We start from the raw sequence: 24,406 nt of genomic DNA, 5'->3' as shown, positions 1-24,406 counted from the left end.
CGGCCAACAGCTCAGCACCCCCCGCAGCTACTTGCCCAAGCCACCCCAAGTTCTCCTTCACCCAAATCCAGATAGCAGATGTTCTGAAAGAGCTGCAAAACCTGGACCCGTACAAATCAGCTGGGCTAGACAATCTGGAACCTCTCTTTCTAAAATTATCCGCCACCATTGTTGCAACCCCTATTACTAGCCTGTTCAACGTCTTTCGTATCGTCCGAGATTCCTAAAGATTGGAAAGCTGCCACGGCCATCCCCCTCTTCAAAGGGGGTGACACTCTAGACCCAAACTGTTACAAAACTAAATCCATCCTGCCCTGCCTTTCTAAAGTCTTCGAAAGCCAAGTTAACAAACAAATCACTGGCCATTTCGAATCCCACCGTACCTTCTCCGCTGTGCAATCCGGTTTCCGAGCTGGTCACGGGTGCACCTCAGCCACGCTCAAGGTACTAAACAATATCATAACGGCCATTGATAAAACACCACTGTGCAGCCGTCTTCATCGACCTTGCTAAGGCTTTTGACTCTGTCAATCACCGTATTCTTATTGGCAGACTCAACAGCCTTGGTTTCTCAAATGACTGCCTCGCCTGGTCCACCAACTACTTCTTAGATTTCAGTGTGTCAAATCGGAGGGCCTGTTTTCCGGACCTCTGGCACTCACTTTGGGGGTACCACAGGGTTCAATTCTCGGGCCAACTCCTTTCTCTGTGTATATATCAATGTCGCTTTTGATGCGGGTGATTCCTTGATCCACCTCTACGCAGACACCATTCTATATACATCTGGCCCTTTTGGACACTTAACAAACCTCAATGAGCTTCAATGCCATACAACACTCATTCTGTGGTCTCCAACTGCTCTTAAACTCTAGTAAAACTAAATGCATGCTCTTCAACCAATCACTGCCCGACTGGCATCACTACTCTGGACAGTTTTGACTTAGAATATGTGAGCAACTACATACCTAGGTGTCTGGCTAGACTGTAAACTCTCCTGCCAGACTCAGTAAGCATCTCCAATCCAAATTTAAATCTAGAATCAGCTACCTATTTCGCAAAAGCCTCCTTCACTCACGCCGCCAAACATAACCTCATAAACCTGACTATCCTACTGATCCTCGACTTTGGGGACGTCATCTACAAAATAGCCTCCAACACTCTACTTAGACTGCATCCAATTTGCTATCACAGTGCCATCTGTTTTGTCACCAAAGCCCCATATACTACCCACCACTGCGACCTCTATACTCTTGTCTGGTGGCCCTCGCTACATATGTCACCAGACCCACTGGCTCCAGGTCATCGAGAAGTATTTTCTAGGTAAAGCCCCACCTTATCTCAGCCTACTGGTCACCATAACACCCACCTGTAGCACGAGCTCCAGCAGGTATATCTCACTGGTCATCCCCAAAGCCAACACCTATTTTGGCCGCCTTCCCTACCAGTTCTCTGCTGCCAATGACTTGAACGAATTGCAAAAATCGCTTTAGTTGGAGACTTATCTCCCTCACTAACTTTAAGCATCAGCTATCTAAGCAGCTTACCGATCGCTACAGCTGTACACAGCCCATCTGTAAATAGCCCATCCAACCTCCTACCTCATCCCATATTGTTTTTATTTATTTATTTATTTAGTTCTTTCTACCTGCACATCTATCACTCCAGTGTTAATTTGCTCAATTGTAATTACTTCACTACTATGGCCTATTTGTCGTACATCTTTACTCTATTTGCACACATTGGATATAGATTTTTCTAATGTGTTCTTGACTACTTTTGTTTATTCTATGTGTAACTCTGTTGTTTGTCGCACTACTTTGCTTTATCTTGGCCAGGTCGCAGTTGTATGAGAACTTGTTCTCAACTGGCCTACCTGGTTAAATAAAGGTGTTCTCAACTGGCCTACCTGGTTAAATAAAGGTGTTCTCAACTGGCCTACCTGGTTAAATAAAGGTGTTCTCAACTAGCCTACCTGGTTAAATAAAGGTGTTCTCAACTAGCCTACCTGGTTAAATAAAGGTGTTCTCAACTAGCCTACCTGGTTAAATAAAGGTGTTCTCAACTGGCCTACCTGGTTAAATAAAGGTGTTCTCAACTGGCCTACCTGGTTAAATAAAGGTGTTCTCAACTGGCCTACCTGGTTAAATAAAGGTGTTCTCAACTGGCCTACCTGGTTAAATAAAGGTGTTCTCAACTGGCCTACCTGGTTAAATAAAGGTGTTCTCAACTGGCCTACCTGGTTAAATAAAGGTGTTCTCAACTGGCCTACCTGGTTAAATAAAGGTGTTCTCAACTGGCCTACCTGGTTAAATAAAGGTGTTCTCAACTGGCCTACCTGGTTAAATAAAGGTGTTCTCAACTGGCCTACCTGGTTAAATAAAGGTGAAAAAATAATAATAAAACGTCTTGTCTCACTCTTCATAAAGGCAACTGGTTCACTTCCTTGTAACGAGTTAGGGTTCAACATAAATCCGAAAAAGAGTACAGAGAATATAATACGTAGGCATCGAGCGAAATTCTCTCATCGTACTACCAAATAACCGTCATGTTCATAACCAGTGGCTATGGATGAAATGTATAAAACATACAAAAAATGTATATTTTGAAACGCACAATTTGACTAAATGGGTGAACATTTAAAAATGTATGCTTATTTGGGGGAATTGAAACAGTTTACCTGTATTGCAAAAAGTTACTAAATGAAAAACGGTATAGGGTTCTTGGTAACGGACAAACAGATCCTGACGAGAGGGGGAGCGTTGTGTACCTCCATGGTGATTTGCTAAGTTTTCATTGTTTATTGGTGTTCTATTGGCATAGAGGTGGGAAGATTTTAATTTAACATCCTGTAGTCTATACTATTTGAATGCGTTATGTATTCGGTGCATGGAAGAGTACTAATGTGCTGTAGCTATGGCCCAGAGTTCTTCCTTACCAAGTGACCTCAGTAGGGAAAACTCCAGGCTGTGTTAAGAGCTACTTCTCCTGTGGTCTGTGTACAATGTCTTAATGTCTCTCTCTTCTTCCCTCTTACTGTAGCTGTCAAGGAGGCAGCAGTCCAGAGAAGACACAACCTTTACAGGGACAGCATAGTGCTGACCAGCAGTGATCCCAACCTCCACCTGCTGGGGGATAACCCTGCCATCGACTGGGCTGGGGAGTATGGGACAGGACAGGAAGAGGTGGAGACTGGGGACAGCACAGGAGGGGCGGCCCAGAGGAGGCGTAGGATGAAGCAGGTAGTCTCTATGATCCATCTGGATGGCTCTCCCATCCTGGAGTCCCGTCTGGACATCCCCATGGTGGACAGCATTCCTGAGGAGGGAGTAGACCAGCCTGAGGAGGGAGTGGACACCGATGCCCTCTCATCTCCAGAGAGTGTCCACCAGGAACCAGCCAAAGTTAATGGAACCAGTCTGAAAGGAAAGAGAAAGGCCCCTCCTCCTCCAGTCCAGCCAGAGAACATTCCTTCCCCTGCCCTAACCAATGGCTCTGTCCTAGAAGGTGAGCCAGCGACAATCTTGAGTGAGGCCCCAGAGATACAGACCAAAATCTCAGAAGATTTACCCCAGGAAGCTGAGTGTGCGATGAAGTCCCCAGAGGCTAAGAGCTTTTTACACGACCCTGAGAGCACAGCGTCAGCCATCGAGAGTGCCATACGGGAGATTGACAATGCAGTGCAGGGAGAGGACAGCGAGCCAGCTGTGGAGATAACTGTACTGGAGGCAGTGGCAGAAGTTTCACCCTCAAGCCAGGATAGTGTACCCTTTAGCAAAAAGGAGGAATCTTTAAAACCAATTCAGCAGGAGGCTCTGGCACCAACAGCTTTTAGCCAAGAGGAAAGCACTCCTTCCAGTTTAGAGGAGGTATCGTCCTCACTCTCTGCTACTGGGGTAGCAGCAACACCCGTAGCAAAAGAGGAGATCCCCACACCAACAACCCTGGACAGCAAGCAAGTCCCTGCAGCCATACCAACAGAAATGCCTAAAGCCATACCAACAGCCCTGGAGATGGAGCAAGTCCCTGTCCCAGGACCAATGCCAGGGGAGCTAGAGAGCACTTCAGTAGTCAGACCAGAGTTGGAACAGGCCACAGTGGATTTGGACTCCCTGTCCCCGCCACACAACAGTGGCTTCCAGTCTCTCACCAGTGAGGCAGTGAAGAAGGTGGAGGAGGATGCTGCCCCCAGTACAGAGGGGCCAGAGGTAGTAGAGGTGGTCCCTGAGGCAGGGGGTGATGGAGTGACTGTGGTCCAGTAGGGAACAGCAGAGCGAGTGACTGGCCCAGTAGGGAACAGAAGCACAGAACAATGACTCAGACCAGAAAGGAGGAGAAGGACTCCAGGAAGGCAGAGAGTCAGTGAGGAATTTGTCCTCATTTAGGCTGTATGCTGGCATTGATTTAGATGTGTTTTTTTTCTGAAGACGGGCATATTATACTATATTAACCTAATCTCACAAAAGCATAGACAATTTAATACATGGAAAATGGTTGGTATACAGTAGTTTTTCCATTAGATCAACTGATTTGGTTTACACCTTCAAGATAATTCTAATAAGTTCTAAACTTGTTGTTGTTGTACTAATATTATCTACCAATACTAAATCAGTCTGTACCTTAGGTGGGGCTCAAGTACAACTTGAATGTCTTGTTTTCCTGTTGTTTCTATATTTTGACAGACATTCCAACTGATAAAGCATGTGCATTCCATTCAACCCACATTCCATTTGATAACATGTACAAGTGTGTATTGCATTGCATTACATCCACACAAGGGGAACTCATTCCATGATCCTTTTTTAGTATATATTCACTGTGTAGTGAATGATGAGGACGATTGAAGGACCCAGTTGTCCTCGTCATGGTGTTCTGTAAATATGAAATCGCACAATTCAGATGCTGTTCTTGGTTGGGTGGACAAAATCTTAGACACCTTCCTAATATTGAGGTGCACCCCCTTTCCCCTCAGAACCGCCTCAATTCGTTGGGTCATGGACTCTACAAGGTGTCATGCGTTCCACAGGGATGCTGGCCCATGTTGGCTCCAGTGCTTCCCACAGTTGTCAAGTTGTTTTGGGTGGTGGACCATTCATGATACACACAGGAAACTGTTGAGCGTGGAAAAACCCAGCAGCGTTGCAGTTCTTGACACAAATCGGTGCGCCTGGCACCTACTACCACTTCCTGTTCCAAGATGCTTAAATCTGGTCTTGCTCATTCACCCTCTAAATGGCACACATCCACAATCCGTCTCAAGGCTTAAACATCCTCCTTTAACCTGTCTCCTCCCCTTCAGCTATACCGATTTGAAGAGGATTTAACAAGTGACATCAATAATTGATCATAGCTTTCACCTGTATTTACCTGGTCATTTTGTCATGGACAGGACAGGTGTCCTTAATGTTTTGTACACCGTGTATAATGTTCAGTGGCAACATTGATTTGTTTAAATGTTGCTTGGTAAACCATCTGATCAACACTGCTGCTCCACCAGTTGGTGTAACCCTGAATCTACATCCTGTGTAGCGTGCTGCTTACCCATGGTGTTAAATTGTATTTCGATTGGACCACGGGTGTACAAAGCCAGAGCTAGCCATAGCGAAATAAAAATCTTGAGTATTTATTCCATAGATTCAACGACCAATATGTCCTTGTTATCTTATTGGTGTTTGTATGTCCCACTACTTTCATACAGTTGCTCTGTGACGTTTCCTGTCAGTTTAATATGTCTTTATTATCAGAGCATTTCAAATACTTCAATAATCTTCTGGGATATTTGATGGAAAGGTGCCTGGGAATCGAGCAATCCTGTCTCATGGAATACTGGAAAACATTGTACATTTTCTATTTCAAATTGCCATTTCAATCTGTCAAACATAATGATGGACACAACTGTTCTGTTATATCATGGCATGGAAATCATAGCAAAATAAAACATCAAATGAGTAATGCTATTTGATATGTTGTCCTTAATATTTTACAATGTATTATTGATATGACTGGGAATACCTCAGTTCTGAATGGTTCCTAACAGAAAAGGCCTCTGTACATACAGTATTAAATACATTGTTGGCCCTTTTCACCACCATAGTCCTTCGTTTTGCAAAGACTATAGTACAAATTACATATCTTCAGTGCCTTCATTGATAAACATGTCCCCCCCCCAATTTTTTCTCCCTTCTATTTATTATGTATTGCACACTGCCTTATGTCCCCAACCCACACTGCCTTATGTCCCCAACCCACACTGCCTTATGTCCCCAACCCACACTGCCTTATGTCCCCAACCCACACTGCCTTATGTCCCCAACCCACACTGTCTTATGTCCCCAACCCACACTGTCTTATGTCCCCAACCCACACTGTCTTATGTCCCCAACCCACACTGTCTTATGTCCCCAACCCACACTGTCTTATGTCCCCAACCCACACTGTCTTATGTCCCCAAACCACACTGTCTTATGTCCCCAAACCACACTGTCTTATGTCCCCAACCCACACTGCCTTATGTCCCCAACCCACACTGCCTTATGTCCCCAACCCACACTGCCTTACGTCCCCAACCCACACTGCCTTACGTCCCCAACCCACACTGCCTTACGTCCCCAACCCACACTGCCTTACGTCCCCAACCCACACTGCCTTACGTCCCCAACCCACACTGCCTTACGTCCCCAACCCACACTGCCTTACGTCCCCAACCCACACTGCCTTATGTCCCCAACCCACACTGCCTTATGTCCCCAACCCACACTGCCTTACGTCCCCAACCCACACTGCCTTATGTCCCCAACCCATCCCGTTTGATGAGAGTACTTTTAGATTTGTTTTACTCAATGTTATACAGCAGACTTATTGATTTCATAAATAATTGATGAAATATGTTGGTCTGTTATGGTTTTCCTTTGGAACACACAGGTTTGTTAAAGGGGGAAATCTGGGAATTGAAAAACAACCGTGGGCATCCTGACACTATTGTTGGCAAACAGGTGAGGGATGGGAATGGAGAAATGTTACCACTCAAATTCCTAAATGGATGCGCCAATCGCAGATTGCCCTCTTTTTAAATTGTTGGGTTCATGTGGAGCAGTATTTAAGCTTCCATTCACATTGACTGTCATAATTCCTCATCTATTTTTCTCCATTGTTTGTAAGCAACGTAATTGTAAACATGGTTAAAAGTTGAAATAAAAACAAATGAATATGGTTAATGTACCATTGATGGTCATTCCTTGTGTCCATAGCCCTGTATATGAATGTGACATTGATCTCATTTCTCCAGCCCCATCTGTCTGCATTTGTTCTAAACAGTGGTGGGGTGCCTGCTTTGTTTCAACTGCAGATTCATAGTTCACCAGAGATGCATGAACCAATCTGTCTGAAGGGAGACATAGTAGCCATAGTCTGTTTTAGGAAATGCCAACTGTAGAGACTACAGGCCTACTACAAAGGTATGTATAACCCACATTAAATAGTGATCTTCCACGAACCAAATGAAAGATCCCTCTTAAAAACCTTAGGTAATATTTCAAGAGACATTTGTTCAATGTTTTGTATCTCCTATTTGAGCCTTTTATTATGTAACCTTGGTGTCACGTCATAAGCACTTGATGTATGAATCATCAATGTGCACTAATGGAGATTATTTTCCTCCTTGGAAAAAATAGCAGTGTGTTATTTCTGAACACAATTTTTTCAGAATTGGGGAAGTCACTAGAACTGGGTTCACCAACTGGTGGGTTAAAAAAAACATTGTTGGACATCAGACTGTAAAAACGCCTGCAAATGAGCTCTAACGGATTTTAATTTTGGAAATCTGGTAAAGTATTCCCACTCAGTGACTTATACAAATCAGTGACATTTAAAATGAGGGAGATTTTAAATGTTTAAAAAAAATCATAAGCATGGCCTTATTTCTATTACAGCATATTGGATGACTGTCATTCATATTCCATTCAACCAGCTCAATGTAACATCAATGGGTTCAGGCTACTACATCATACTAACATTTTCCCTATACCCATGTTGACATTGCTACAACCTAGCCTATGAATTAAAGTACAACGTAGGTGCACAGGTCAAGAGACATTTTTGTAATCAAGGTGACCGACGGTGACACATTCAATACCGCCTTGCACACTCTTGCCTGCATCTTGCTGATCTAGGATGAAATCATTAGTCCAACAGTTGCAAACGAGAGTTTCTGTTGAACAAATTCAGGTATCTTCGTTCCATTTTCTTTCCGTTTCAAGAAAAACTTTCAACCGAATCGGCAGAATGAATACAGCCCTAATCACATGCAGCCACATTCAAACAGCATGAACATTTTGCATGAACACATTGCTTATCGCATCTACGCGCTCTCCTCTCACCTTTTCCTTTCGCTTATAGACTTCGGTGCACCGCTGTCTGACCAGGTGGAAAAAAACCTTTCCAAGCCAAACCATATAACCGCTACCCATAGCCTGCATTGTTACCATATTAGCGAACGACCTTATTAATGTCATACTCAACATGTCTACCATTTTATTTATTTGACCTTTTTTTTATCAGGGAGTAATACTGAGATGAAGGCCTCTTCTACAGATGATCTCTGAATTACATGAAGTACAGAAAAAAAACACATCAAAATATAAACACAAAATGCAAGCAGAAAAAAGCACTGTCATAAAGAACAAACATCAGTAATAAGGTCCTCAGTCAGCTAGAACTAACGCATTCGTAAACCCGCTACAATCATGCAGTACAGTTTCAGTTGGTGGCAATAAATGAAAACCTTGGAAGAGTTCCCGTGTTGGATAGCCACAGCCAGCTAGCTGACATAGTATCACTCTTTTCAGCCGGGTGTTTGAAAAGTCCTAAAAATACTATTAAGTATTGTGCTCTCCCGCTTCATTTTTAAAGAAATTAATTTGTTCAAAAACGGTCTTTTCCTACATTTTATTCACTGCAGTCCTAGCTAGCTGTCGCATATGCTTTCAGTATTAGATTCATTCACTGATCCTTTGATTGGGTGGATAACATGTACGTTTATGCTGCAAGAGCTCTGACAGGTTGGAGGACATCCTCCGGAAGTTATCATTTATGTGTAAGTCTATAGAATGGGGTGAGGACCATGAGCCTCCTAGGTTTTGACAATGAACCCAGAGGACGGAAACTATTCTGTCCTCCGGCTACCACATGACGCTACTCTACAGAGTTCTTTTGAGGCTATTGTAGACCTTCATTGCAAAACAGTGTTTTAATCAATTATTTGGTGACGTGAATATATTTAGTATTAGTTTTATCAAATTCTAAATGTTTCACCATATTAATGAAATTCACTGAGGAGGATAGTCTTCGACTTCCTCTTCTGAGGTTTGAAATTATTGTTTTACTGTCTGCTTCTTGCGGTCAATTTGCAGTTCACAAACTATTTGAAAATTATGTTCAGGCCCCCTGACCATCCACTCAATTAAAATTTGTCCTGGGGCTAAATGTAGTTCATGATCCCTGCACTAGAAGCACTAGTCTAGTGTCTTATGAAATGCACCTTTTTCTATTTTCCTCTTCTGTACTGTCTATTATATTGACTAGATAGCCAAGTGACAGCTCTAACAATGGAAATACATGTCCTCAAAGATGGAAGCAGGCGGTAGGAGGCAGATGGGACCATCATAGCCAAGGACAGGGCAGATACTCCATAGAGATAGAGGACTCATCTTTGTATCTGTGACATAGTGTCTGTGACTGCATGTGCAGCACCATTGAGGCTATGTCCATTTTAATGTAGTCAGTTTTATTTGTCTTCATTGGCTGATTGTGCCCAACTCATAGGAATCCCCACCCAGTTGACTACTTTAAAATAGTGGAAGCACTCATTGGCAACGTCCATACTAAAACGGCTAATATCCATGATGAGTCCTCTAGCTCTATGAAAAGAGGCGCAACTCTGATAAAGTATTTTATGCAGCATACCACCCTGCATACCACTGCTGGCTTGCTTCTGAAGCTAAGCAGGGTTGGTCCTGGTCAGTTCCTGGATGGGAGACTAAATGCTGCGGGGAAGTGGTGTTGGAGGGCCAGTAGGAGGCACTCTTCCCTCTGGTCTAAAAACATATCCCTATGCCCCAGGGCAGTGATTGGGGACACTTCCTGTGTAGGGTGCAGTCTTTTGGATGGGACGTTAAACGGGTGTCCTGACTCTCTGAGGTCATTAAAGATCCCATGGCACTTATCGTAAGAGTAGGGGTGTTAACCCCGGTGTCCTGGCTAAATGCCAAATCTGGCCCTCAAACCATCACCATCACCTAATAATCCCCAGTTTACAATTGGCTCATTAATCCCCCTCCTCTCTCCTGTATCTATTCCGGGTCGTTGCTGCAAATCAGAACGTGTTCTCAGTCAATTTACCTGGTAAAATAACGGATAAAAATACAAATATAAAAAAATATTTTTTTAAATTGCCAAAATGCCACGTGCATCCATTTATATCAGTGCATGTGTAACAAACGTTACGACACTTGCATTCGATCAAATAAACCTCACGAAGCAAATGAGCAATTACATGTTTTGTTGCCAAATTCGACACTCACAGACCTCCATACAAAGATTCCTCATTTCGTGGTATTTTTTTTCGTGGGCGGAATAAAATCTCTCCCTTCGCCTCTTCCCCTCTGCCTGTAATTGCGGCTATGCGTAAGGCACAACCGATTAGGAGAGCGTCGTGACGACATCGTCTACGTACCGCTCTCGCCAAAGACCGACAGCTCAGCAATAACAGCCCTCACCGTCGTTTCTTCAAGCTTCACCCAATATAGCGCTCAACTCAATGGGATCCTGCGCAAAACACAGAGGAGACGGCATCGTTCACCATCGCTCTATTACCGAATCTGATAACTGCAACTGAGCGCTACTCCGCATTCGGACTACATATATACAGAACTGAACACATTTCCTGAGCTTCCTTCTGTAGTAAGGGGATGGGGGGTATGACCGACCCCCGACTCCCAACTCTGTTCTATCAGTTGTAGGAGCGCTTTGCAGCATGCTATCGCCGAGAAGAGGGGTCGATCACAGGCCCGCCGCTACGATTCTAACCCAGGTTGCTGTCATTGCAATCTTCGTTTCTATGAGCGCTTGCATGCCAGGTAAGAACAACACTTTTAATATGAAGTCGTGCATGTTTTGCAGACATGTATTAAAGTTAATGTGGATGATGTCATATGCTGTCAATTAAAACATATTTGCAGATGTTACCACGTTCCCTAACATATAGTAACATATGATAGGCCTACACCAACTCATGAAAATAAGACTGTTTTCTGACCATAGGCTATTTTAGAATTTAAAAGTGATATTTCAATTGGTGTGTATGCCCATTGTGAATGTTCTGTGTTTAAGCACGTAACTTCAGAGCACCTGTGGTTTCTGTGAGGCTTGTTTTTAAATCCCCCTTCAGTTTTTTGGGGGGATAGCTCAATTCATAGTGCATAGCACAAACTACACGAGATATTTGGTTCATGTTTCAATCAATTCTATGTATCTGAAATGGTGTACCTCAAACACTGACATATTACCTTGGAGGAGGGGGTGACGCATCTGGCTGGGGATGACCTGATAAGATGTGACGTCTGTGGATACTCACACTTAAACAGTAATTACCAGAACCATAAGAAATGCCCGTTACTGACCAGTGACTACATTGCATGATTACCAGAAGGCCGGGAACCTTTATTAGGTTACCATCCTGGACTGCAAAATGCATTACAATGATACCATGTATCATATCATCCATATGTAGACCCTTGATCGGACACGCACACACTTGACTACAGTGAGGAGGGGGAGAGGTCATGTATTGTCACCCGTGAGGTATCTTATCTTAATGGTGAAATGGAAACTGGCTATCAGTAGGCAAGCTGTTCTTTGACACACTCCCCCTGTCAGAGAGACTACCCCTATTCAAGTCATTGGTCAGAGGTACTATGTCCATTCCAGTGATGGTATTTATGCAGTCCTGTGACACATTCCCCCTGTCAGAAAACCCAGCAGAGATATTCTGTGTATAAAGGGCTAAAATGCTTCTAATGATGCACTTTGTTGTTCTACGACTGGTCTGAGGCAGTCGGTAAATAACAAGTGTTTTAAAGTGCAACTTTACTAATGATGGTTTTGGGAAACAGCTTGGAGATTTAACGATGCTCCTACAAATGTTCTGATGATGAGTTTAGCCTTAAGATGCTTTAGGGAACTGTGCCCTGTATATTTTGCTCCATCCCTAATCTAGCACACCGGATTTAAAAAAAAATGGGTTGATAAACTGAATCAGGTTAGTTACAACTTGGGTTGGAGCGAAAACCCCCAGGAGGGTAGCTCTCCAGGAATAGGGTTCGAGAACTCTGTTCTAGGTTGTCCTGTAACACATTCCCTCTGTCAGAGAAACCACATAAATAGATTCACTAGAATGGGAATCCCTATTCAAGTCAATGGTCAGAGTTTCCCGTGTGGCTAAGTTGGTAGAGCATGGAGCTTTAATGACTAATTTCTCTGAAGGGGGAAAAAACTATCACATTCCCTGAGAATACATTACATAATATGAATAAACAATACTCCAAGCTGCAGCTTCCTACTTCGTGTCAAACATAATGGATGTTTGGTTCAAATCAGATGTTGGGTACTATATGTATTTAATATTATATGAATCCTTCTAAATTAAAATGACTCATGTCAGTGTAAAATGTATCCCAAACAAAAAACATTGATTTCGAAGTTAATGAATCATACAACTCTATGCACAAGGACAGCTTTTAACAATTTACACTGATCATTTTACAAAAACATTTACTGGAAGAACTGTGCAGATGCAGAATTCAGTAAAATGATTTTGGTAAAATCTTTCTCAGTTTTCTTTGTGCCCACGTTTTCAAAAATATCTGCTCTGAATTAAGATTCAATGACATCTGCAGAAAGAATGGGGTGTCAGCTATGGCATGATACATTGACTTTAAACACTCTTTTGGTTATTGAAATGCAGTAAGTGAAGTGGATTTACACCTGTTAACGGAATTGCAGTAACGGAATTTCATCATATGTCCCTGATCTGTACTACACAGAAATGCATAATTATGGATATGAATGTCATTCTCCTCATGTTGCTGTATCCTAAATAGGTACACAAGGGTATAAATATGCAATATCCTCCTTTGCATATTTGGTTATTATTCTACACGCTGTTTATTATTTTAATGATCTCTGCAAGACTAAATTTGATTGGTCCGGGCAAGACTAAATCTGAACCAGTCATTGACATCTACTGACTCTACTGTGCTGACCAAACTGTTTGTGACTACTATGACTTCCCCCATTGTAGCCAATTCAATTGCAGAAATTCCGTTACCAATTTATTAAATTTTTTGGGAATGTCGAGTTTTAATCACATAATTAATAAACAAAATTGATATCAGTAAAACCATGAATTAATAGGTATACCTTTACTTGTTAGCTCTGTGAACTTTCATTATCCTCCATCCTCATGAGAGAAATGAGAAAAGATCTTAAAGATACGTTTATTTTTTGGTAACAGAATTTCAAGGCATAAGGTAATGTTTCTTAAACTTACAGAAGGCAGAAAAATGTAGTCATATTAGCTGGCAGGGATCATCAATATTATTGTGTTTTGATGTATTTCTAATACCGTTTAAGACTAATACCTTTTCTATCTGTTTGACCAGAAGCCTTTGCTAATTCTACATTTTTAGGATGGAAAATGGGTAAACTATATGTATATTTGTGTGTGCGTGTATGTATGTATATATGCCAAAACATGTAGCTTTCATTTGACCCATATGAACTTCACATGTTGGTGCTCATGGGTTATTTTACATGCCCAATGGCCAATTTAGGTGCAATCAGTTCGGCTTAATGTCTTTTAACAAGATAATGTAGCAGGAATGCTTCTGTTTCTAACTACAGAAACCCTTTCAGAACATTCTGAGAGGGTGGGTGTCATGGCTTGCTGAAATGAAACTAAGCTGTTGTCAGCTCTTAAGCACAGGTAGCAATGACAGACTGGGGTGTCCTAATTTGCACCCCCTTCCATTTTGCAGGGCACTATTTTGACCAGATCTCAAAGGGTGGTCAGAAGTAGTTTGCTATATAGGGAATAGGGTGTCATTTGGGACTTAAACCTGGGTCTGTGAGCTCTGTGCTGCTGTGGATAGAAGGACTGAGAGGAGAGAGCAAGCTTCTGTTAAGGCTGTAAAATGGAGATTATAACCTGATTATAGTGCCATAGAGGAGAGCACTACAGCTATATAGTATTCTGCTCCTTAAAATACACGTGCTGGGCTTGCACTGCCGTCCTGCACACACTCTCACCTCATTGTTTATTCACCTTCTATGTCCAAAAAAAGACTGTTTCTCTCTAAAAACATTTTGGCCACGCAGTCACGTTTTAGAGTGAAGCAGTTTCAGACCATTGGGTGACTTTGGGCCCCATTTGTTAAAATTCATATATATAATGTGGGTTTGTTTCTCCAGTCATTTGTTTAAGAAATAGGATGCACCTTCTGACTGTTCAAGGAAACTATAGGCTTTGTCCAACTCTTCTTGGAAGAGATGCCACTTGGAATACCAGAAGCACAATTAAAAGGCTATCAATGATAATTGAGAATAAGGGGATTGACATTTAGTGTTGAGAGAAGAGAACGTTTCTGGGGGAAATCGATTGCTTTGTCGCCGTGGAGATGTTGAATTTGTTGTTTTGCTGATGCCCCAAGAGGAGGAGAGGTGGATGAAAGGGGTAGGAGAGATGGATGAATGAAAAGGTTAGCTGCCAAGGTTTATTAGATGCTGTGAAGCGTAACCGGGGCAACACAACCATTGCAGTTCTGTTTCTTTCGCCGAAGGCGTTGGTTTTGGGAGCGAGACCGAAATTTGGTTTCTTCATCTCACCTGCCTCTTGTTGTCTTACATGCTCTCACGTCTGCAGAGGTCTTTGGCTTTAGCCTCAAAAGGAAGTCCATGGACCTGCTGTTAGACTGGCAGTCTTAGGGCTTTTTTTTACACAAACAAATATTTGAAGTAAGATCTGATTTAAACATTAAGAAACCTTAATATGTTTTTTTTCATATATTTCCTGGCCCAGTGTTTTGTTGTGAATGGAAGTGAATGGAAAATGTCAATCGACTGACGTCACACATGGTGAACTAGCTGGCCTGCTTGCTGCCTGTCAGCAGCTTGCAGATCTTATCGTGTCACAAAAGAATGACCAAATGTTAGATTTAGAGGTTCCAAAACCTGTCCTCTGTGCTGTGTGCGTCTTGCATAGCTGCGTTCCCCCAAGTAGTCAGAGTAGCGCTGGCTTAAAGATGAAATCCTGTTGACATGTCAGTAAGATGTTTTAGGCTTTCTGCTGATGTGGTTTGCTGCTGGCACTGGGAGGACCAGCTTTATTCACTGTGTTTGACTGACTCTCTCTGTCTCATGCTCTTTCTGTCTCTTTCTCTCTAGCATATTTCTTTCTCGCGCTTTTGTTCTTTCTGTCTCTCAATCTCTCTGCTCCATCTCTCTCTCAGCTGTTGTTGTGAATAACACTCTCTGGTGTTGTAGGTATACTGCATGTTCAATAACTCACTTCACTCTCACAGCTCATCACTGTACTCTCTCTCAAACCATGGTTACGCTTGAACCATCTAGGATGTCATGCATGTCCTGTTTCTAATATTAGATAAATGTTTTTAAGTAACGTAAGAGGACGCTTATAGACTACTTAACATGTCTGAAACCATCTTTGCTCTTATAGACTACTTAACATGTCTGAAACCATCTTTGCTCTTATAGACTACTTAACATGTCTGAAACCATCTTTGCTCTTATAGACTACTTAACATGTCTGAAACCATCTTTGCTCTTATAGACTACTTAACATGTCTGAAACCATCTTTGCTCTTATAGACTACTTAACATGTCTGAAACCATCTTTGCTCTTATAGACTACTTAACATGTCTGAAACCATCTTTGCTCTTATAGACTACTTAACATGTCTGAAACCATCTTTGCTCTTATAGACTATAACATGTCTGAAACCATCTTTGCTCTTATAGACTACTTAACATGTCTGAAACCATCTTTGCTCTTATAGACTACTTAACATGTCTGAAACCATCTTTGCTCTTATAGACTACTTAACATGTCTGAAACCATCTTTGCTCTTATAGACTACTTAACATGTCTGAAACCATCTTTGCTCTTATAGACTACTTAACATGTCTGAAACCATCTTTGCTCTTATAGACTACTTAACATGTCTGAAACCATCTTTGCTCTTATAGACTACTTAACATGTCTGAAACCATCTTTGCTCTTATAGACTACTTAACATGTCTGAAACCATCTTTGCTCTTATAGACTACTTAACATGTCTGAAACCATCTTTGCTCTTATAGACTACTTAACATGTCTGAAACCATCTTTGCTCTTATAGACTTAACATGTCTGAAACCATCTTTGCTCTTATAGACTACTTAACATGTCTGAAACCATCTTTGCTCTTATAGACTACTTAACATGTCTGAAACCATCTTTGCTCTTATAGACTACTTAACATGTCTGAAACCATCTTTGCTCTTCTTGAGTCCTCCTTTCTATTCTGAAGAGAGAATATAGCCAAAATAATTTGAATGATATGTTACTATTTTTGAGAGCCTTATGTTGTCCATTGCAGAGTTCTGTTCCCAGAAACGCTTATATCCTATGAAGATCATTTCAACCACATCCTCAAATGAAGATTTACATTTATTTAACTAGGTAAATCAGAGGACCATGTCTAATAATTTAGTCCGGCACTGGAATAGAAGCCTAACTGATTCCCGGCCGCTGTCACACAACCCTGATCAATGGGAATCATTTGAATCAATTATATTGAAGTCTTCATGATTTACTGATATCAGGGATGTTAGTGTGTATTCTCAATCATTCATTAGGCTGTTTTCTGTAATGCATGAATCTGTTTGACTTAACATTTTAATGTTGATTGGTAAATCAACATTCTAGTAACCAGATGGAAATAACATTATATTTGTGCTTTTAATACCACAAACATAAAGGACACTACTACTACTCTGTTTATGAATACTAATTCATCTTGTGTCATATTTTCCCATCATGACTAGGGATTGCTTTATGCCCAATCTGGATGAAGAGGTGAAATAATATGAAGTGCATTAAGAATAGAATGGGGAAGAATAAAGTATATTGTAGAGGAAACATTCTTTGTCATATCTTTTTTACATTTATGCCTTAAAAAGCATTTTAAGGGCCTCCCGGGTGGCGCAGTGGTCTAGGGCACTGCACTGCAGCGCTAGATGTGCCACCAGAGACTCTGGTTTCGCGCCCAGACTCTGTCGCAGCTGGCCGCGACCGGGAGGTCTGTGGGGCGACGCACAATTGGCTTAGCGTCGTCCGTGTTAGGGAGGGTTTGGTTGGTAGGGATATCCTTGTCTCATCACGCACCAGCGACTCCTGTGCTCCTGTGGCGGGCCGGGTGCAGTGCGAGCTAACCAAGGATGCCAGGTGCACGGTGTTTCCTCCGACACATTGGTGCGGCTGGCTTCCGGGTTGGATGCGTGCTGTCTTAAGAAGCAGTGCGGCTTGGTTGTGTTGTGTTTCGGAGAACGCATGGCTTTCGACCTCCGTCTCTCCCAAGCCCGTACGGGAATTGTAGCGATGAGACAAGATGGTAACTACTAACAATTGGATACCACGAAATTGGGGAGAAAAGGGGGTAAAATAAAAATAAACATTTTAATATCTCTTCTCTCATGTCACTGACATTCTGCATGGCTAAACAAGGACACAAAGTCCTTCTTGCATATGACCAGTCCATCTCTTGCCATATTTAAGGTGGACTTTTTGTGTCCTTGTTTAGCTTTGCAGAATGCCACAGTGAATCACAGGAGAGAAGATACAGTATATGTAGTGTGAAAATAACTATCAGGCTGGCAGCTGGAGCTATCTGTGTTATTACACAATACACTCTGGAGGGGGGCTCAATGACTTTCAATGGTTCACATGGACTCACGCCTGTAGGTTGTCTCAGGTGAGATCAGATCGCACTTGCTACTAGACATTGTTCTGGGAATATTCAATGTCATTACCCTAGAAATAGATTTGATTTCAATGTTCAATACTGCAGACCAAATCACATCCCCAGACGACTTTCCCTCCATATGCAGTAGCGATTGAGCCTGGCCACGCGGTTACTTCTGAGCCTGGCCACGCGGTTACTTCTGAGCCTGGCCACGCGGTTACTTCTGAGCCTGGCCACGCAGTTACTTCTGAGCCTGGCCACGCGGTTACTTCTGAGCCTGGCCACGCGGTTACTTCTGAGCCTGGCCACGCGGTTACTTTTGAGTCTGCAGTATTGCTCGCTCACTGACAAAATACCTGGAACAATTCTACGTAATACACTTGAGACCATGACCACTAGACTCATATATGCAGGGCTAAACATAAGCCTATTCTGAGACCATGGCCACTAGACAGATACTTTTGGTTATGTACTGTATGTGGACACTTGGACATCGCATTCCACAATCATGGGCATTAATATGGAGTTGTTCCCCCCTCTCTTCTGGGAAGGCTTTCCAATAGATGTTGGAACATAAGCCACGAGCATTATTGAGGTCGGGCACTGATGTTGGGCGACTAGGCCTGGCTCGCAGTCGGTGTTCTAATTCATCCCAAAGGTGTTCGATGGGGTTTACGTCAGCGCTGCGTGCAGACCAGTCAAGTTCTTCCACACCGATCTCAACAAACCATTTCTGTATGGACCTCGCTTTACACAGGAGCATTGTCATGCTGAAACAGGAAAGGGCCTTCCCCAAACTGGTGCTACAAAGTTGGAATGGTCTAGAATGTCATTGTATCCTGTAGCGTTAAGATTTCCCTTCACGGAAACTAAGGGTCCTAGTCCAAACCATGAACCACAGCCCCAGACCATTGTTGCTCCTCCACCAAACTTCACAGAGTGCACTGCATTGGGGCAGGTAGCGTTCTCCTGGCACCCGCCAAACCCAGATTAGTCCGTCACTGCCAGATGGTAAAGCGTGATTCATCACTACAGAGTCCAAATGGCGACAAGCTTTACACCATTCCAGCTGGCAATTGACATTGCTCATGGTGACCTGGCCAAGACGTTTGACTCTGACAATCACCGCATTCTAATCGGCACACTCAACAGCCTTGGTTTCTCAAATGACTGCCTCGCCTGGTTCACTGACTACTACTACTACTACTTAGAGTTCAGTGTGTCAAATCGGAGGGCCTGTTGTCTGGACCTCTGGCAGTCTCTGAGGGTGCCACATTGTTCGATTCTTGGGCCTACTCTTTTCTCTGTATATATCGATGTTGCTCTTGCTGCTGATGTTTCTCTGATCCACGTCTACGCTGACGACACCATTCTGTATACCTCTGGCCCTTTGGACACTGTTAACAAACCTCCAGACGAGCTTCAATGCCATACAACACTCCTTCCGTGGCCTCCAACTGCTCTTCAATGCATGTAAAACTAAATGCATGCTCTTCAACCAATCTCTAGTCTGGATGGTTCTGACTTAGAATATGTGGACAACTACAAATACCTAGGTGTCTGGTTAGACTATAAACTCTCCTTCCAGACTCACATTCAAGTATATCCAAAATTAAATCTAGAAAATCGGCTTCCTATTTCGCAACAAAGCATCCTTAACCTCGTAAAACTGACTATCCTGCCGATTCTTGACTTCAGCGATGTCATTTACAAAATAGCCTCCAACATTCTACACAGCAAATTGGATGTAGTATATCACAGTCCCATCCGTTTTGTCACAAAAGTTCCATATACTACCCACCACAGCGACCTGTATGCTCTCGTTGGCTGGCCCTCGCTTCATATTCGTCGCCAAACCCACTGACTCCAGGTCATCTATACATCTTTGCTATGTAAAGCCCCACCTTATCTCAGCTCACTGGTCACCATAGCAGCACCCACCCGTAGCACGCGCTCCAGCAGGTGTGTGTGTGTGTGCATGTATATGTATATGTGTGTATATGTATATGTATATGTGTGTATATATATATATATATATACATATACTAGTCACCCCCAAAGCCAACTTCTCTTTGGCCTCCTTTCCTTCCAGTTCACTGCTGCCAATGATAGGGGAAATGCAAAAATCAATGAAGCTGGAGACTTATCTCCCTCACTAACTTTAAGCATCAGCTGTCAGAGCAGCTTACCGATCATTGCACCTGTACATAGGCCATCTGTAAATAGCCCACCCAACTACCTCACCCTTATTTTTTTGCTCCTTTGCACCCCAGTATCTCTACTTGCACATTCATCTTCTGCACTAGAGGTCGACCGATTTAATAGGAATGGCCGATTTAATTAGGGCCGATTTTCAATAGGTAATCAGCATTTTTGGACACCGATCATGGCCGATTACATTGCACTCCATGAGGAGACTGCGTGGCAGGCTGACTACCTGTTATGTGAATGCAGCAAGGAGCCAAGGTAAGGTGCTAGCTAGCATTAACCAACAATCAGTCTTAACATAATCACTAGTTAACTACACATGGTTGATGATATTACTAGTTTATCTAGCTTGTCCTACGTTGCATATAATCGATGCGGTGCCTATTAATTTATCATTGAATCACAGCCTAATTTGGCAAACGGGTGATTTAACAAGCGCATTCGCGAAAAAACACTGGTGTTGCACCAATGTGTACCTAACCATAAACATCAACGCCTTTCTTAAAATCAATACACAAGTATATATTTTTAAACCTACATATTTCGTTAATATTGCCTGCTAACATTAATTGTTTTTTAACTAGGGAAATTGTGTCACTTCTCTTGCGCTCTGTGCAACAGAGTCAAGGTATATGCAGCAGTTTGGGCCACCTGGCTCGTTGCAAACTGTGTGAAGACCATTTCTTCCTAACAAAGACAGCCAACTTCTCCAAACAGGCGATGATTTAACAAAAGCGCATTCGCGAAAAAAGCACAATCGTTGCACGACTATACCTAACCATAAACATCAATGGCTTTCTTAAAATCAATACACAGAAGTATATATTTATATAATATTTATTATGACATAACATTGAAGGTTGTGCAATGTAACAGCAATATCTAGACTTATGGATGACACCCGTTAGATAAAATATGGATCGGTTCCGTATTTCACTGAAAGAATAAACATTTTGTTTTTGAAATTCGTTTCTGGATTTGACCATATGAATGACCTAAGGCTCGCATTTCTGTGTGTTATTATATTATAATTGCTCTATCAAATCATAGACTTAGTCTGACTGAGCGATGGTAGGCAGCAGCAGGCTCGTAAGCATTCATTCAAACAGCACTTTACTGTGTTTGCCAGCAGCTCTTCACAATGCTTCAAGCATTGCGCTGTTTATGACTTCAAGCCTATCAACTCCTGAGATTAGGCTGGCAATACTAAAGTACCTATTAGAACATCCAATAGTCAAAGGTATATGAAATACAAATGGTATAGAGAGAAATAGTCCTATAATAACTACAACTTAAAACTTCTTACCTGGGAATATTGAAGACTCATGTTAAAAGGAACCACCTGCTTTCATATGTTCTCATGTTCTGAGCAAGGAAATTCAACGTTAGCTTTTTTATATGGCACATATTGCAATTTTACTTTCTTCTCCAGCACTGTGTTTTTGCATTATTTAAACCAAATTGAATATGTTTTATTTATTTGAGACTAAATTGATTTTATTGATGTATTATATGAAGTTAAAATAAGTTCATTGTTCATTCAGTAGTGTTGTAATTGTCATTATTTTATATATATATATAAAAATATCATCCAATTTAATCGGTATCAGCTTTTTTTGGTCCTCCAATAATCGGTATCAGCGTTGAAAAATCATAATCGGTCGGCCTCTATTCTGCACATCTATCACTCCAGTGTTTAACTGCTAAATTGTAATTATTTTTACCATTATGGCCTATTTATTGCCTTACCTCTCTAATCTTACTACATTTGCGCACACTGTATAAAGACTTTTCTATTGTGTTAATGACTGTTCGTTTGTTTATCCCATGTGTAACTCTTTTGTTTGTGTCGCACTGCTTTGCTCTATCTTGGCCAGGTGGCAGTTGTAAATGAGAACTTGTTCTCAACTGGCCTACCTGGTTAAATAATGCTCAGCTGTGGAAACCCATTTCATGATCTCCAGACGAATAGTTATTGTGCTGACGTTGCTTCAAGAAGCAGTTTTGAACTTGGTAGTGAGTGTTGCAACCGAGGACAGATGATTTTACATGCTATGCACTTCAGCACCCGGCGGTCCCGTTCTGTGAGCTTGTGTGGCCTACCACTTCCCCGTTCTGTGAGCTTGTGTGGCCTACCACTTCCCCGTTCTGTGAGCTTGTGTGGCCTACCACTTCACGGCCGAGCCATTGTTGCTTCTTGACATTTACACTTCACAATAAGTTACTTAGTTGACCAGGGCAGCAATTTGATGAACTGACTTGTTGGAAAGGTGGCATCCTATGACAGTGCCACGTTGAAAGTCACTGACCTCTGCAGTAAGGCCATTCTTCTGCCATTTGTTTCTCTTCACTAATTTGAAGTGGTGTGTGTATGGTGTGTGTATATATAGTGTACATGTCAGGCCACAAGCAGCCTATTCGGAGACCATGGCCGCTAGACGCATAGGGCCAACAGTAGCCCATTTCAGGCCAGTTCCAAAACCAAGAGACAACATGTTCAAACAAGACATTGATCTTTTGCATCCCCAACCAGCAACTCGACAAACAAAGAACATTTTGAGAAAATGTGACAGAATAATTACATTAGAGCACTGAGCTACATTATGACTCATATTTGTGTTGCCGTTGTGTCCTGGGTGCATCCCAAACGGCACTGGTCTGAAGTAGTGCAGTATACAGGGAATAGGGTGCCATTTGGGATGCATGTTAGTTTCAGATTGGATTAAGGGGAGGAGGAGGAGGAGAGAGCAGGGGGGGAAATTTTACAGAACCAGCTCAAATTTGTTTACATCCCTGTTACTGAGCATTTCTCCTTTGTCAAGATAATCCATCCAACTGACAGGTGTGGCATATCAAGAATCTGATTAAACAGCGTGATCATTACACAGGTGTACCTTGTGCTGGCGACAATAAAAGGCCACTAAAATGTGCAGTTTTGTCACACAACGCAATGTCACAGATGTTTTGAAAGAGTGTGCATTTGACATGCTGACTGCAGGAATGTCAACCAGAGCTGTTGACAGAGAATTTATTGTTAATTTCTCTACCATAAGCCTTCTCCAACATTGTTTTAGAGAATTTGGTGGTACGTCCAACCAGCCTCACAACCACAGACCATGTGTAACCATGCCAGCCCCAGACCTCCACATCCAGCTTCTTCAGGATCATCTGAGACCAGCCAACCGGACAGCTGATGAAACTGAGGAGTATTTCTGTCTGTAACAAAACCCCTTTGAGGGGGAAAAACTCATTCTGATTGGCTGTGCCTGGCTCCACCCTGCCCAGTCATGTGAAATCCATAGGTTAAGGCCTAATTAACTTATTTCTATTTACTGATTTCCTTATATGAACAGTAACTCAGTTAAGTCTTTGAAATTTGTTGCATGTTGAGTTTATATTTTTGTTCATTATATTAACAACCAATACAGAGAGTGAGAACCTCAGGAGGACTGTTTTAATGTACCCTTTAACTGTGGCACTTGCAGAGTACTGCAGATGGGAGATCAATCAAATGTATTTATAAAGCCCTTTACATCCGATGTCACAAAGTGCTGTACAGAAACCCAGCCTAAAACCACAAACAGCAAGCAATGCAGATGTAGAAGCACGGTGGCTGGGAAAAACTCCCCAGAAAGGCAGTAACCTAGGAAGAAACCTAGAGACGAACCAGGCAGAGGGAGAGACACACACACGTTCGGTGAACAGGTCATGGTTCCATAGCTGCAGGCAGGACATTTGAAACTGGAGCAGCAGCATCACGAGTGGCAGCTGCAACCTTTTCTCTGTCTCTAATGTATTGTGTCCTGCTATCAATAGGGAATATATAACTAATATATGCATCACTGGTTTGTGTCATTCAATCCCATATGGTGCCATCAACCACAGTTAGAAGGGACCCAGACTGAAAAAGGTTTTAAATACAATACTTAATGACATTAACTCCTTATCTGAGACAGCCTTACAAGAGATGCACAACGAGGCATGTTGTCACACATACTGTGTGTATAGAAAAAAAACAGATTATCACGGTGTCATGACGTTGGCCTGGGGGTATGTTCATGACAGTCATAAATACCTCTTCCCTCCTTTTTCCTCTCTTTTACATTTGCAAACCCCTTGGTTAACAT

At 42.3% G+C, this 24,406-nt stretch overlaps 2 protein-coding genes across 4 annotated transcripts in view; both read left to right on the top strand.

Annotated features, from left to right (window-relative positions):
- LOC124036569 (protein Niban 2-like) overlaps nt 1–5,056 on the top strand; it is a 44,289-nt gene extending 39,233 nt beyond the window's left edge. For both annotated transcript variants that reach the window (XM_046351292.1, XM_046351291.1), the window contains one exon: nt 3,040–5,056. In XM_046351292.1, the coding sequence (XP_046207248.1) occupies nt 3,040–4,259 (1,220 nt within the window). In that variant the 3' untranslated portion in view covers nt 4,260–5,056. The remainder of the gene's footprint in view (nt 1–3,039) is intronic.
- Nucleotides 5,057–10,672: 5,616 nt separating this feature from the next.
- The window catches only part of LOC124035279 (neural proliferation differentiation and control protein 1-like), a 42,487-nt gene continuing 28,753 nt past the window's right edge, over nt 10,673–24,406 (top strand). For both annotated transcript variants that reach the window (XM_046348733.1, XM_046348732.1), the window contains exon 1: nt 10,673–11,129. In XM_046348733.1, coding sequence (XP_046204689.1) covers nt 11,027–11,129 — 103 coding nt within the window. In that variant the 5' untranslated portion in view covers nt 10,673–11,026. The remainder of the gene's footprint in view (nt 11,130–24,406) is intronic.

Source organism: Oncorhynchus gorbuscha, linkage group LG05 (genome assembly GCF_021184085.1).
Source record: "Oncorhynchus gorbuscha isolate QuinsamMale2020 ecotype Even-year linkage group LG05, OgorEven_v1.0, whole genome shotgun sequence".
NCBI lineage: Eukaryota > Metazoa > Chordata > Actinopteri > Salmoniformes > Salmonidae > Oncorhynchus > Oncorhynchus gorbuscha.
Note: the sequence above shows the minus strand (reverse complement) of the source record. Positions and strands in the feature narration are given on the sequence as shown.